Here is a 16,355-nt window from a genome sequence, read left to right on the forward strand (position 1 = left end):
ATCGGAAACAATTATGTATGACATATGCAAAAATAAGAGACACCATTAGGGGACACATCCTACTAAATTATTATATCTTAGATATTACCCAAAAGTTTTTTTAGGCCAAAGTACTCAAGGGAAGTCCACATGGGCACAGACAGAACACACAAAACTCTGTCCAGACCAATTCCCAGAACCCTAATGCTCCTCATCCCTGCTAGATAAAACAAACAGAATGAAAAGGTGTATTGTTTCGAAGCTCTATTCACTCCATTCAAACCCATTGTTTTTAAGACAAGCATCGTTGACCAATAAAAGAGGACATTTAAAAGGCAATAGTGTGCAGAACATGTGACAGGATAGTAGACAGGGCAGAATTTTATTTTCTCGAGAGCACACACTTCCTAACTGGTAAAGAAAATGAATACAAGAGATCTTCGAAGCAGACGAAGACACCATACATGCAGGTAGGACCCTTTCTGATTATAATTAGTATACTTATACTGATACTATAAGTGAAATAGCACTATTTAAAATGTTGAAATTATGTATTTAGTGAAAGTTAGATACAAGAATGTGTTAAAGTATTTTGAGGTCAGCAGGAAACGCAACGTCTTGTCTGTGTTGTCCACTAATTATCTGTATACAATACATAATCAAGTATGAGTAATTGTGCCAGTCTCATTTGGTGTTGTCTTGCTATCAGATTTTAGGTTTTAATTACTGATACTGTTTCAAAACTCAAATCCTGTTAGTAACCAAGTTGACTTGTCCATCTTGTCACATTGTTTTTTACTTTGTTGCAGTTTTGTAGCTATAAAGCAAAAAACATACAACAAAAATGTGTTTTGCTTTGTTTATGTTTTGTTTAATAATGTGTAAGGATTGTAATAATAAATCCAATAAATCTATGGATTTTTCCAGCCACTTGCAACATTTTTATAGTAAAACAGGATCTACACTGAATCAAAAAGGGATCTCTATACCATTGCCCATACCTTTGGCAAATATTGATGAATTAAAAAGTGATTATTATAATGCTCACCACACCTTAATCGTTACTATGAAGATATCATTGAAAACAATTAACTGTGTACAATAAAATGTGAAATTATGATCCATAATTCATCATCAACATGTGTTTTTGCAATTGCAAGTTACAATGTACAAAATTCCACCCTCCCCCCTTTTGCATGGACACAGGCACGAAGTTGTGACTGCCACTGGCTGTTAAATAATTTTAAAATCGACAATTTAATTGTCAAAGTTATGGGCAAATAAACAAAGGTCCCTTTTTTGACTCACAGTATAGATGTGTTTTATGCACAGTGATAATATGCACTACAAGCATTATATATAAAATAATATAAGTGGTTAAATGTGTTTTGTGCCAGCTGATGTCATATTATTTTATGTCCATGTCTCCAATTGATACAATCCTGTTTAATATGATCAGCATTTTAGACCAGTACACTGATAATCCAACAGTGTTGACCTTTACTAAAGTCCCAGAATGTATTTGCTTTAAAAGCATTTCAATGCTAAAGGAATAATTTATTACATCCATTAATCTCATTTTTATAGTCACTGCATTTTAGGTGTATGACATTCTTGTACGGGGGGGTGGACAAAATATTGAAAACGGTAACAATAAACCAAGGACCAAAAGTGACTAAGGGACAGCTGTTGTCTTCTTGACTACTGCATAACTTGGTGTTTAACACAGTACTTGTAAATAATTTTAGCAGTATGTATGGGGTCATTAATCTGGAAGTATGCCAGATCACCTTAGGCTGCTCATGGTTCTCTAAAACATAGCAGATGATTTTGTTCTGTATAAAAGTGAAAGTAAAAAAAAGACGACAGGATGGTCCTGATCATATGTTCACTACAGCGTAAAACTTTAGGACCCATTGCTTTGAAAATTCCGCTATAAATTTGGCTTTTGTGTTATTGGCCACCTTTACTAATGGAAATAAAATAACTCAGTGCAGCTGTAACAATAAATATATAAATACACTAAGCTGTTTAGCCTAATGCTAACCTTTGGTCTATAGGATTTGGTTTCCAAAAGAATGTGAGCATAATCACTTTAGAGAATAAGGGTATTACAAGGATTAGCATTGTGACACCATCCGGTTGGATTGACTAGTACAGTTACAGAACACTCACTGATTTGAAGGTCTGTTTTGAGCCAATTATATTGTTAGCACACATCGGATAAGACCAACTGCTACCAAAATCTTGTGTTCCTGTTGTCACATTGAGGCAGTTAGCAATTAAGAACTCAGTCAACAGAGGAGAGTAAATCTTGAACTTATATATTTTTTATATATATTTTTTGAGTGTTTAGAGAATTTGAATGTTTTGTGAGAAAAAATCTGTCACTATTATGATGCCAGCTAAGCTCTGAGACCGTTAAACAGTCATTCATCAAAGCCTGATCTCGATCGGTTGAGCAGAAAAAGTAAAAATGGCTATCATGTTAGAAGACATGCGATGTCGATCAGATAGCAACACCAGCACCAGGTCCAGCAAGGCGTGTTTACGCCAGAGCCTGTTGCAGCTGCTCACATGTGTGGAGGATCTAAGCTCGGAAGACGAAGCCGCCGACGAGGTGACTCGCACCCTGGACGAAGCCTTTCAGCTCTGTGGAAGATACAGCAGGGAGTTTTTCAGGTGGCAGCCTCTGTTTGTATTATGGCAGCTTTACATTGTACAATATCCTGAGTGATTTTGATGTTGATTAGATTGAGAATTCTTTTGTTGTGAGGTAAAATCCAATATCTTATATCACTTATATCACATAATGTGACGTGCTTGTTGGTGGCTGAATTATTGGTTAGACCACAGAGAGCTGACAATGTTCTGATAGTGTCTGAGTTAATACTGGACTGAAAAATCAGCGTGACCGCTCCTATGGTGTACATCCAAAAGCCACCAATAAGGAGCAGCGTGGAACAATGCATGCCTTTTTGAGCAAGTGATAATTTAATTAACTGACTTAATAAATTCATTGGTTAATTGATTAATTAGTTGATTTATCTGTTTACTCACACTAACCTGAAATGGAACATATACAGAAATCTACCATGCATATTTTTTCTCTCATTTACGTTTACATTTTACATGTATGCTTATTAAAATTTGCCTGAATAACTTGGCTTTGACATGCGTTTGAATGCATGGTTTGTCTTTTGAAGGATTTTGTGTTGCCACGATGATCAGATGTTCACTGGTCCCAAAAATTCCCATGTTTTTTTTTTTTTTAACTCTCTCAGACTCCACATAGTAACATGGAATGTTGGCACAGCTGATCCACCCACTGATGTAAGATCATTACTACATCTTGATTCTGACTCTGCTCCTGACATTTACGTCATAGGGTGAGATATTTCCTTTTAAAGTAAAGCATACACTTGCATCGTGAAAGATACTCAGGAGAATATTCCAACAAACTCAAGATGTCTTGTGTTGTAGTTTGCAGGAGGTGAGAGCCACTCCACTGAAGTACATCTCTGATCTGATAGCAGAGGATTCATGGAGTCACTTCTTCATGGACACACTGGCACCGAGTGGTTTTGTAAAGGTAAACAAGAGTGGACTGAATGTATTGTATAATATAATATGATGTTGTGGGGTTTAAAGTGAGGCTGTTGGTTTTTTTGGTATGCAGCTGACAATAGACTCGGAACACAATAGATGGTTTATGCAGCACAATGAATGAATGGTTTATGTGGCAACTCATTAAGAGTTGTGAAACTAGATGTGCACTGGGGTGAGAACAAGGGCCTCTTTGTTTTTTGCCAGCAGTTTTTTTTTTTAATGAAATCCAGGCATTAAATGTTGTTAATATGGAATTAACAGTTCAACCATTCATGATTTAACATTGTTCTCAGAGTAGGAACTGAGAAAGTCTTTCACACAAGCTTTTGCATTAATGAACAACATTTCAACACTTCTTTTCTCTCTTTTTAACTTAAGAATGTCAACATTACCAAAGTTTCGAACGAAAAAGCACAGTAATCCAAAGTAAACTGTTGTCCTCGGCTGCTTAACATTAACAGGTTTTTTGGTTTTCTGTCCTGAATTCTGTTTCTTTAAGACAATTTAAGACAAACGCTGCTATACAAATAAATCTGACTTAACTTGACTTAATTACTTTGTGGAAGTAGTTAGTATTTCTTTAGTTTCCTCTCAACTTTTCTGTTGGAAAATAAAGGTTAGGTATAACATTGCTCTTACTGTAATTTCCACACCTCGCTAAGATGCTGTACATTTTATGTAGCATGTAATACAATGTATGTTTGTGTATGTTTTCTTAGGTGACTTCAGTACGGCTGCAGGGTCTGCTCTTGATCATATTTGCTAAACAAGCCCACCTTCCTTTTATCCGTGACATCCAGACAGCATACACCCGCACTGGATTTTTTGGCTATTGGGTATGACACACTGCAGGTCCTGATATTGCAGAGTGAGATGTGGCCCTGGGTCAACAGGGGAGGTGCTTAAATTGAAATGGTTCAACCAATCACAAACTAGCTGCTATGACATCACCACATTTGCCTGGCGGCCTTTCAAACTAGCTGCTATGACATCACCACATTTGCCTGGCGGCCTTTCAAACTAGCTGCTATGACATCACCACATTTGCCTGGCGGCCTTTCAAACTAGCTGCTATGACATCACCACATTTGCCGGGCCTTTCTATTTTTTTATTTTTAACCTGAACCAGAGAAGCTCCGTGCCACGCACTGAATCCCCTGCAGAAGGGAAGATATTTCTTTTAGAAGTTCCTTGTTATACATGCTTTTAACATGTAGTAGTACTGGTTTTGCTTACACAGAATAATATTTTAGATATTGTAGCCTTGGCTACTCTACAGCTTCTCTCATAATCTCTCATAGCTTTTGCTATGCTAGCTAGTTAAGCTAGCTGGCTAACCTAATTTTGCTTGGAACAATGATTTCCAACAGTCTTTCAAATACTGAAAGTAACACAGTTGCTGGATCTTTTAGCTTGCATACCCATTACCTAGCTAGATAGCTAGCATAGATAGCCGACCTATGCAGTTTTAGGAAAATCATGCCTAAAATGTACTTAAAGACATCATATAGGATTGCTGTGTTAACCCAGAAGCAGTCCATTTTATATTAACTTAGCAGCAAAGTTCTGGAACTCACAGTTTAGCTTTAATGACACAGAAAGCAATATTAGCATATTATGCAGTCCCAGGAACATCATCTATGTGGTCCCAGGAACATCATCTATGTGGTCCCAGGAACATCATCTATGTGGTCCCAGGACCATCATCTATGTGGTCCCAGGAACATCATCTATGTGGTCTCATCTATGTGGTCCCAGGAACATCTATGTGGTCCCAGGAACATCATCTATGTGGTCCCAGGAACATCATCCATGTGGTCCCAGGGCCATCATCTATGTGGTCCCAGGAACATCATCTATGTGGTTCTAGGAACATTATCTATGTGGTCCCAGGAACATCATCTATGTGGTCCCAGGAACATCATCTATGTGGTCCCAGGAACATCATCTATGTGGTTCCAGGAACTTCATCTATGTGGTCCCAGGAACATCATCTTTGTGGTTCTAGGAACATCATCTATGTGGTCCCAGGAACATCATCTTTGTGGTTCTAGGAACATCATCTATGTGGTCCCAGGAACATCATCTTTGTGGTTCTAGGAACATCATCTATGTGGTCCCAGGAACATCATCTATGTGGTCCCAGGAACATCATCTATGTGGTCCCAGGAACATCATCTATGTGGTCCCAGGAACATCATCTAGTCTTCACCTGGGAACATCACTTAGTCTTAGACACATAGATGATGTTCCTGGGACCACATAGATGATGTTCCTGGGACTACATAGATGATGTTCCTGGGACCACATAGATGATGTTCCTGGGACCACATAGATGATGTTCCTGGGACCACATAGATGATGTTCCTGGGACTGCATAATATGCTAATATTGCTTTCTGTGTCATCAAAGCTAAACTGTGAGTTCCAGAACTTTGCTGCTAAGTTAATATAAAATGGACTGCTTCTGGGTTAACACAGCAATCCTATATGATGTCTTTAAGTACATTTTAGGCATGATTTTCCTAAAACTGCATAGGTCGGCTATCTATGCTAGCTATCTAGCTAGGTAATGGGTATGCAAGCTAAAAGATCCAGCAACTGTGTTACTTTTTAGTATTTTTCAGATTTACCATTAGGTTAGCCAGCTAGCTTAACTAGCTAGCATAGCAAAAGCTATGAGAGATTATGAGAGAAGCTGTAGAGTAGCCAAGGCTACAATATCTAAAATATTATTCTGTGTAAGCAAAACCAGTACTACTACATGTTAAAAGCATGTATAACAAGGAACTTCTAAAAGAAATATCTTCCCTTCTGCAGGGGATTCAGTGCGTGGCACGGAGCTTCTCTGGTTCAGGTTAAAAATAAAAAAAATAGAAAGGCCCGGCAAATGTGGTGATGTCATAGCAGCTAGTTTGAAAGGCCGCCAGGCAAATGTGGTGATGTCATAGCAGCTAGTTTGAAAGGCCGCCAGGCAAATGTGGTGATGTCATAGCAGCTAGTTTGAAAGGCCGCCAGGCAAATGTAGTGATGTCATAGCAGCTAGTTTGTGATTGGTTGAACCATTTCAATTTAAGCACCTCCCCTGTTGACCCAGGGCCACATCTCACTCTACAATATCAGGACGTGCATGACACACTCACCATCTTATTTAAATTGTGCTATAATATAATAATATAATATAATATAATATAATATAAAGCACATAAAATACACTCACTGGCTACCAGAGAAACAAAATCTGTAATGTCTAAATCTAGAAGTCTAGGTGTATGTACAATTCCCAGACCATTAGCAGTTTCTAACACACTTAAATCACCTGTCTGGCATCAACAAGTTCTGATGTTTGATTTAAACATTACCTGAAGCTTTTGGCCCATGTTTCTATAGTATTTATACTCTATATTATTATACTGCATAATCTACATGATGTACAGGTGTACATGTGTTTCTAATAATGTGGCCAGTGAGTGTATTTCTATTTCTCTCAGAAGGAAATGTACATTATCTGTTTTATGTTCACAGGGGAATAAAGGTGGCGTGTCGGTGCGTTTTTCCTTTTACGGTCACATGCTTTGCTTCCTAAACTGCCACCTTGCAGCACATATGAACTACGCTGTGCAGCGTGTGAATGAGTTTGAGTATATCGCTGGGTCACAAGAATTTGACTTTGACAACACAGCGCATGTTCTCGATCACAAGTTAGTACCAAACAAGAAAGTTTGCTTTACCAGCTAATTGATTAACCAAGAAAGTAGTACTTTCAGGTGGTGGATATTGTTTTTACTCACATTTAATTGGTGTAATCATTCAGTGTATTCAAGAATATCTACATTATGTTACCACTGTAGGCAGCTAGCTCAGGGAAATACTACAACAAATGTTGACTAGTTGACCAAAACATGTCTTTGAGTCTTTGAATTGACTCCTAAATGAACAATGTGACAGCATGTGAAAATGTGATGTGTCACAGGATTTAGACTTAGCATTATTGTTCATGAGCAACATTTCTGTAAGTAAAACAAAGCATTAATAATGTTTGTTTGTCTCCAAGGGTGGTGTTCTGGTTTGGTGATCTAAACTTTCGGATTGCAGATCATGGCCTGCACTTTCTGCGCAACTCCATCAACAGTGGTCGGTACGATCTGCTGTGGGAAAAAGATCAAGTAAGACACACACACACACACACACACACACTAAATGGTTCTAAATAATGTCCTTGCTCTATATATTTAAGTTTCTCAATGCTATACAAACATTGTACCTATGGACTGGGTGTAAATATACAGTATGTGTCTATATGTATACATTCATGCAATTATGTATAGTATGTACAGATCTGTTTGAATGTGTTGGTGTTGACTGTGGACTATTAGCTGCTGACGATGAAGAAGAAGAAGCCATTGTTGATGGAGTTTGAGGAAGGACCTCTGCAGTTCAAACCCACCTACAAATTTAGACGCTTCTCTGACACCTATGACATGAGGTAAGACATGGTAGCATTTCTGTTAGTACCAAATTAAAAACAAAATTAAGTGCACTACCTGGAATTTTGATCTAAATGCAATAAGGTGTAACATTATTTTTTATTTGTATGCAAAATGTGTTGTAATGTCCCATAATGCCCATGTATGTTCTGGTAAAAGGTAAACACAAAGACTGAGCAAATTGTCTCATCTCTTTTTTTATTCTTGCAGCTCAGAGGAGACATGGTTTGGCATCATGTAAGCTTTAAAAAAAACTGTCACCCACTGCAACCAAACTGAGCGCATGCCATACAAACCCAGTTCCAAGAAAAAAAATCAGAGTGAATAAATTATAAACAAGCAATAATGATTCCTAGACGGAGATGGCAAAGTCATTGTAGTTGTGCATTAATAAACATTGTATTAAAATGCTCGAGCATTAATTTACACAGCTTTTCAAAAAAACAGTGAAGCTCAATTTGTCCTTGCTTGTAAATGATGTTAACATGAACATTTTATTAATGCTTCTTATATATACAAGCATAACCCTGGTTATCACCTGGTTACATGTAGAAAATTTTACAAACGATTTTACCAACTGTCCCATTTTTTTTGGAATTGGGTTTGTACAGAAGTCCACCAAACTAACATACACAGCCCCTGTTTCTACTTTCATCATGGCTACATGTCATACCTCATACCACATACTGTCATATTAAAGGTTTGTCAAATTAGTACAGCACCTATAGTGTCATAGTGTACAATACAATATTGATTGTTGTAGTAGTACAAACACAGCCTTATGTGAATGTAAGCATATTTTCTTGCCAAGTAATTTATTAAAAAGACGTTTTTTTGCTTGTGAATTAACTGTAATCATAATTACATTGCAACATGTCTATTGAATGTTGATGAATACATGTAAAAACTACTCATAATTTCTAGGTCTTCAGGTTCTGATAGATGTCCAGTGTCCAGTGATAAGATCTAGTCAGGAAGACTTACAGGAAACATAAACAAATAAAGATAAAGGTGAAAAATAGCACATGTACCAAGATCAACATTTCGAAAGTTGAACCTATGGTCGCAAATGACTCCTCAGACCACTAGGGAGCAGCGTTTACTCATTCTAAATCTACTTTCTTCAGTCCAGAGCTACCGTTTCAACTAATGCAAGAGAAGGATTGATGTAATAAAATCGATCAGATGTGAGTTCCTGTACATTATTGATTTTGAAGTCATCAGATGTAGGAAGGTTTTCTCTCAACTTTTAAAACATGTAATTTATTGGATTTGCTACTCAGATGTAGTGCTTACTGAAGATGCTTTATTCTTACGCTGTTATGTACCTGTGACCCTCAGTGGTAAGAAGCGAAGGCCAGCATGGACTGATCGAATCCTGTGGAGGATAAAACCCAAAAGCTCAGAGGATGAAGAAGAGAGTGACAAATCATCAGATGATGAGGAACACTTCAGTATAAAGGTGAAACAGGACATATACACCTGTGATCCATCACATGGAATAAGTGACCATAAACCTGTCATCGGAACCTTTAACCTGGAGGTTAGTTTTGAATACTGAATCCTAATTTCATTCTGTTGTGCTATGTAAAGCACTTATAATTAGTTAGATAGATAGATAGATAGATAGATAGATAGATAGATAGATAGATAGATAGACAGATAGAACAAAAGCTTTGCGCTCATATCTCTCTAATTTTTATCCCGCTTGCTCAGAAAGATTAAATTCAGTGTATGTATTCTGTATTGATTCTAGATGAAGAAGAAGGTGGAAACTCCTCTGGTGCATGTGAACACCGTGGGCCAGTGGAGCGCAGACGAGAATGCCGTGCTCATCTACAGCATCCAGGAGCAGTTTGATGCCTGCACCGCTGACTGGATCGGCCTTTACAAGGTCACACAGAAAGAAAGACAGAAAGAAAGAGAGTGAAAAATAGGAACAGAATAAGATCATGGTATAGAGGAACAAACACAGAGATAAAGGACTACAATAAAAATGTTGGCGTTCAAGCACCTGTAACACTCCCTAAAGATCTGGACATTAACCTATTAAGGCTTACTGGTCCACTAGTGGATATAAAATGAATATATAACTTTCCTAAATGTACTTACTGGCCTTTTCATAAGCTACACTTACCATTTAGATGCCCAAATCAGCTAGCTTCCTGGTCACCTCACTAAGAAAATAAAACACCAATAACAGGAGGTGCTCATGTGGTGCACCAGTAGCCCATGGCCGCTCAGAACAGAGTTTAAATCTCAGGTTTTTGTTTTTTCATTTTCAGAAGTTCTTTTTGTGTCATGCAGTACTACCTGCTACGCCATTGCTATTTATTTCTAATTATAAGATTTATGTCCTATAGCTATAAATCCTCATATGTCTTTAAATAGTGAATATACTCAGGTTTTGCAGGGCTCTTTCTGTCAGACTCATCAAATGACCCTGGAGTGGAAGATCTGAGCACCAAGATTTCTTGATATTCTAATTATGGGTTCCTAAACTGTTGTAAAAAGCTGGAAGCATATCATTTATTCTATATGAATGGTTTTACACTTGTTAGCAATGGGTGTGATATAAAATACTTGACCTACTCTATGTTTAGACCAACTTCAAGTCCGCCTCTGATTACATTGCCTTTGTCTGGGTCAGGGAGGATGAAATGGCTGAAATCGATGAAGTAGTTCAGGTATGTATTGATAAAATTGTATGTAAAACTAATTAAAGATGTTTCTGTATTGAGTGTTTTGTTTATCCATGTTGCGTCTTTCAGCTGAGCATGATGAAGGACGACCTCCCACTGCTTGCAGGAGATTATATTTTGGGCTACTACAGCAGGAACATGCAGTCCCTAGTGGGCCTTAGCCCTGTTTTTCAGGTAGAGTCCAACACACATACGTGAACTTGAATCCTAAATAAATGAGGATAAATACATAGAGAAGTCTCACCTCCATGAAGATTTTAAGTCATTATGTTTTTTGGAGTAATGAAGTTTGCTTGCACGCATGCAAGGGACCTCAAAGTGCAAAAAATACCAAGAAAGATAAGAAAAACATGCATGAAGTTGACTGAACTGTGTTAATATGGCTTTAAATGTGGCTATTGTGGTTGAAAAAAAGATTCTATGACAAACTAATATAAATAATTATTATAATCATAACAATATAAGTACTTGTATATATTAACAATATCCTTGTTTCTCAGCGTTTTCTTGAGTATTTTTAAAACATCCTGACTTTTTATTACTCTGTTGATTGGCTATTAAAGTAATGTGTGGTTTAGACAAATCTAATGTAATGTTTATAGTCAGCTGGCACCAAACTTTAACCATGCTTTGGTTTGTGCATTTCAGATAATGGAGTCTAAACTGGCTCTTCTGGAGGGCTTGGTTCCTGAGAAATTCAACGGACTACAGTCTCAGCAACAAATGTCGTTTTGATGTGTAATCACCAAAAATTAGACCAATACTGCAGACAAATGATACATAACTGGAACATTGTGTGCTAAAGACCAACTTGATTTAGACTCAGAGGTGCTTAGAATGACTGGATATGCTCTGAAAATCAGTCTGAAAATACCAGGGCTGTATTAGAGACCCCCCATTAGAAAAAAAAAAGACAAAATTATCCACTTTTTAAAAATCACTTACATAGGCTTGTAATAATTTGTAATAATATATTGTGGTCTTATCAAATATATTTAAGATTAATGAATTTAATTGACATGACTGCAATTAATTATCATGTTTCCAAATCGTACAACTTTATGCACAGCTTCTGTTAGTAAATTTGTTAGTAAATCTTTACTAAACTTGCACATTAATTAATTATTTGGCTAGTCTACTATGACGGTTTTTTTTTTACCACAACCCAGGCAACACAATCAATGCTTCAAAGTGAAACACAAAACAAAATAATCTTAATTAATAAAAATGATGGCAATCTGGTCCAACTGTGGTTTACAAGATGTACTGTAAAGCCTCCACAAGGGGGTGTTTGTGTATAAGGTCATTTCGTGTTTATGTGCCTGTTAAAATTTTTTTATTTAATCATTGTTATTTTTCTCTGTGACCTGTTTTTTGGAACCCAGGGTTTAAAAAAAACCCTGTACTATGATATACTAGAATATCATATAACATGAGGGTAAGGTGGTACGCCTAGTAGACAGGGTCCCAGGGACCTGGGTTTTATTCTCGTTTCTGTTGAATGTGTCCATGTGTTGCCTTTTAGGTACTCCAATGTTCTTTCACTGCTCAAAAACATGCAACATGGGTAAATAAGTGAACATATGAGTGTGTGTGAGATCTGGGTTTGAATCTCAGCAATGCTGTTGGCCAGTTGGCCATCTAGACAGACATGATTGCGTGTCTTTGGGGATGGCAGAAGCCCAGCACTGAATTAGCGCCCTGTCCAGGGTATTCCTGCCTTGTGCCTCCTGATTCCTGCTGTGACCATGGCCATGATAAAGCAGTTGATGGAAATGAAATGATGGATTTGTGCCCTGCTCAGGCTGTATTCCTGTATTTACTTATTTTCAGTAGCCTTTTCATTTCGTCTTTAAAGGACAATATAAAATAGCCAGTCCAAGTTGTGCATAGTTTTGGGAGGTATAAGGTAACAGGAGTATGCAAAGACAACCCACATGTCCACAGAGAACATGTGAAACTTCTTGATAGTTACCAGAATGATAGAAGTCATTGATCAAACCCACTTAAATAGCTGTGCCATTTATATGTATGCCATTTAGTGCAATAGGGACAAAGTCAATGGCTAACACAATTAGATTAATTATGCTATAATTATAATGCAATTATTTATCAATTGTGACAGGCACACTGTAACCCCACTTAACTGTCCCATTTGGGTTAATGCTCCACTGGAAATCATGTGCATAAATAGAAACAGGGCAAAAGCTCCAAGGACAAAAGTGCTTTATTTTCACCGACCAAACATTTGTCCAGAGATGTCTCCATTTGTCCCTGTCCGATGGGCTACAGTCAGTAACTGTATACCCACAAAGTTTATGTATAGTGGGTGTATTCTCAATTGGTGTGTATATGTGTTACTGGGTGGATTGGCTTCTCTAATTTGTCCCAACGTGTGAGTAAATGGGCGAGTATGTAATGCTTTGCAAGGAATTGCAGTGTGTTCACACATCATACCAGTGTCCACAGGTGGGCTCCAAACCACCACAACCCTGGTCCAGATAAAATGGCTATAATAAGATAAGGTGAACAGATGAATTGCAGCTTTAAGTAATGTTCAGACAGCAGCTGCCTACATCAGTGCCCTCAAAACACAGTTGGCACCCAGTCAGGTAGGGTGGGGTATAGCAGTGTTATATCAGATCTTTACCCTTCATGCTTTCACAAATTCATGCACACACAGTTGTGGAGATGTTATGTTGTCCCAACTGGGAGTATTTTCATGCATAATTACAGTCATAAATCACCCCAAGGCACCTGTTCCACTGTTCAGCACATGCTGGCAGGAGAGGAAGGCATGGTACCTCACCTACAGCCAGTATTTATGCCAAAACACCCACAAGTTAGCAAGCTACACTTTATTTGTGCATTCTCTGAAGTCGTTGGTGGAAATAATATGACTTTTATTATTATTTAGCTTGGTTTGACCTACACTATATCAAAACAATGGGCGTTAACATGGATATGCAGGCCCTTACAGCCCTTACTCTTCGGGAAAGGCTTACCACAAGTATGTTATAAAAACAAATATCTTTCTGAAGTAAACACTGCACTGAAAATAATAATTTCTCCAGTATTAACAACAAGAATGGCAAAGACAACAGGTAACCAGAGTCAAATGTTAAATCAATCAAGTTAAAAACACAAATTAAAATAAGGTTTCTTATGAAAATGTCAATTAATTTTGCCACTAAACATAAAATAAATAATAGGTGGCTAATAAGGACTGAAGGAACAGTTTTACTCTGGCAAATTAATCGTATACAAACATATTTGAATCATCAAAAACAATCATCTTAAAAGCCCCAGTGTCGAAAATCCTACTGAGTTGATAGCACTTCATCATTTCTGTTGGCACGTTGATGGACCAATTAATTTACACACACACACACACACACACACACACAAATCAGACTGATAACTGAGTGACAGCAATGCAGCCAAATGCAGATCATACAGCCTAGAGGAAAGTTCAAGTAAACTCGAACCTGGGTGACAGTTTACTTTTCACCTTGATAATGACTCAAAGCATACAGCCAAAACAACTGGAGTGGTTACAAAGCAAATCTCTGAATGTCCTCAAGTGGCCCAACCAAAGTTCAGCCTTGACCTGAAGATGGTAGTTTACAAACGCTTGGTATTTAAACTGATGGGGTTTGAGAGGATCTGCCAAATAATCTCTGAAAAAGGGACAAACTGCCCAAATCCAGGAAAACAAAGCTTGTGGAGACATCTCCAAGAACAAATTACTACAAATTCTACAAATGTACTGAATAAAGGGTCTGTACCAGGGCCATGGGGAATCAAAAGCGCACAGCGGAGCGCCGTAGTTTGGAATAACTACATTTCCTACAAGCCACCGCGCTCATCAGTAAATATTTGCAGCACCTGCGCTCTCGCTGCTATATTAATGCGCGTTCACAACAGCGTGGCGCTCAGGCTTTGATATTCAATGAGTGAGCCGGTATGCTACCGGGTATTTCTGAGCAGTTTATATTTATTTAGATATATTCAGAATACAGTTGTAGAACAGTCATACGAAGAAAAGAAATAAAGGAGAAAAGAAAGAACCTAGAAAGTAGTTTCAAACGTGAACAGTGTTGCCGAGGTGATTCAGGGGCTGTTCACGTGTCTCTCTTTAGTTCCGTGCAGTAAGCGCGCCTCCGCGGTCAGCGCGGTCGGGATTCCGCACACGCTCCTTATTTATATTGTAGGTGAGAGTTTGGTATTATTTGAAGTAGTGTAGATGTGACACATCGGCGTAACAATCTTTTCTTAGTTCTGCTGTTTGTGTAGCGCAGTGGGCAGAGTACCGCGCTCATTCTTTCGTCCTTGGTTCGAAGTTGCAGAAGCACTACCAACTTTCCTTATAGCTTTTCTTTCCTGCACAGTGGGTCCAAACCATGTGTGAGTGAATAATATGAGTAAAAGCAGTAAAGGTGAACTCCATTATTCACCACACACAACACTTACAGGGTCTGAACTGAATACTTTGTGAATATGAAATTTTATCTTTGATTTTTGATACTTTTTTTGGATGATTGTTTGCATTAATGGGTAAAATGACACTTAAATAAATGAAATAAAATAAAATTCACAACACAAAATGGGCAAAAGGTGATGGGGTCCATAAGGTTTTATCAGAATTTGGGAGAATGAGGCTTATATTCATTTATTTCTTTGTGTTTTTAAGATGTGTTGTCAATCATTGCATTAGAGATGCATGAGTACCGATATTTGCCCGATACCGCGCTCATTAACTTGTACTCGTACTCGCAAACGAGGCTCCGATACTAAACATCCGATACCGTGTGCCTAGTGCACGTTGCTGCGTTATGCCCGGTTCACACTACACGATTTTTGCCCTGATTTTCGCTCGGCGACTGGTCGGCGCTAGATTTGCCGGCTCGGGAGCAACTCGGCGTTCGCTCGGCGATCAAAACTCGGCTCTCGATCGCTAAGTGTGAACTATCCAACAACTCGATCCGACCGGCTCACCGAGCGCTCGAGTTTTCTAGCACGTCAGATATCTGATCTCAGATGTGCGACTGGGAATGAGTGACATGTCGAACAGCCAATGAGAACGCAGGATTCGGTGTGAGGGGAAACGCAGGAGAGGAGTGTAAACAGGTGGGACAGGGGGCTAATATAGTTTATATCAGAATACACCGGCACACACACACGTTTTACAGTATTTCTGACCTGATCGTTCTCTACAAAACATAACAACAAAACACCAACATTGCAAAAATATTTATTAACCTCCAACTCACTACAGAACAATCCATGCTATTCGTGTTGCCAAATCCACTCAGATTCATTTATTTTTCCTCCTTGATTTCATCACGTCAGCGCACAAACACTTTGATCACTCGCTACTTGTTGACGTGCATTTTTGGACGTGGTATCATTAAACTTCTCGTCACTTCTCACGTGTGTTTTTGTTTGAAAAAAAAAAACGGTATTCTAAATAGGTATTGGTATCGGTATCGGCAAGTACAAAAATACATGTACTGTCGGTTGGGAAAAAATGGTATCGATGCATCCCTACATTGCATCTATGAGTTCTGATAAAAAAG

General features: G+C 38.2%; 1 protein-coding gene across 1 annotated transcript; it reads left to right on the forward strand.

Annotated features, from left to right (window-relative positions):
• The first annotated feature begins 2,455 nt into the window (after nucleotides 1-2,455).
• On the forward strand, nucleotides 2,456-11,511 carry inpp5kb (inositol polyphosphate-5-phosphatase Kb). Its single transcript, XM_063014778.1, has 13 exons — nucleotides 2,456-2,661; nucleotides 3,264-3,368; nucleotides 3,463-3,571; nucleotides 4,308-4,424; nucleotides 7,113-7,288; nucleotides 7,642-7,753; nucleotides 7,964-8,073; nucleotides 8,285-8,311; nucleotides 9,416-9,617; nucleotides 9,831-9,968; nucleotides 10,678-10,761; nucleotides 10,846-10,950; nucleotides 11,425-11,511. The coding sequence occupies exons 1-13, from the start codon at nucleotides 2,456-2,458 to the stop codon at nucleotides 11,509-11,511; spliced, it is 1,578 nt and encodes a 525-aa protein (XP_062870848.1).
• Nucleotides 11,512-16,355: the final 4,844 nt, after the last annotated feature.

This window comes from Trichomycterus rosablanca, chromosome 18, assembly GCF_030014385.1.
Source record: "Trichomycterus rosablanca isolate fTriRos1 chromosome 18, fTriRos1.hap1, whole genome shotgun sequence".
NCBI lineage: Eukaryota > Metazoa > Chordata > Actinopteri > Siluriformes > Trichomycteridae > Trichomycterus > Trichomycterus rosablanca.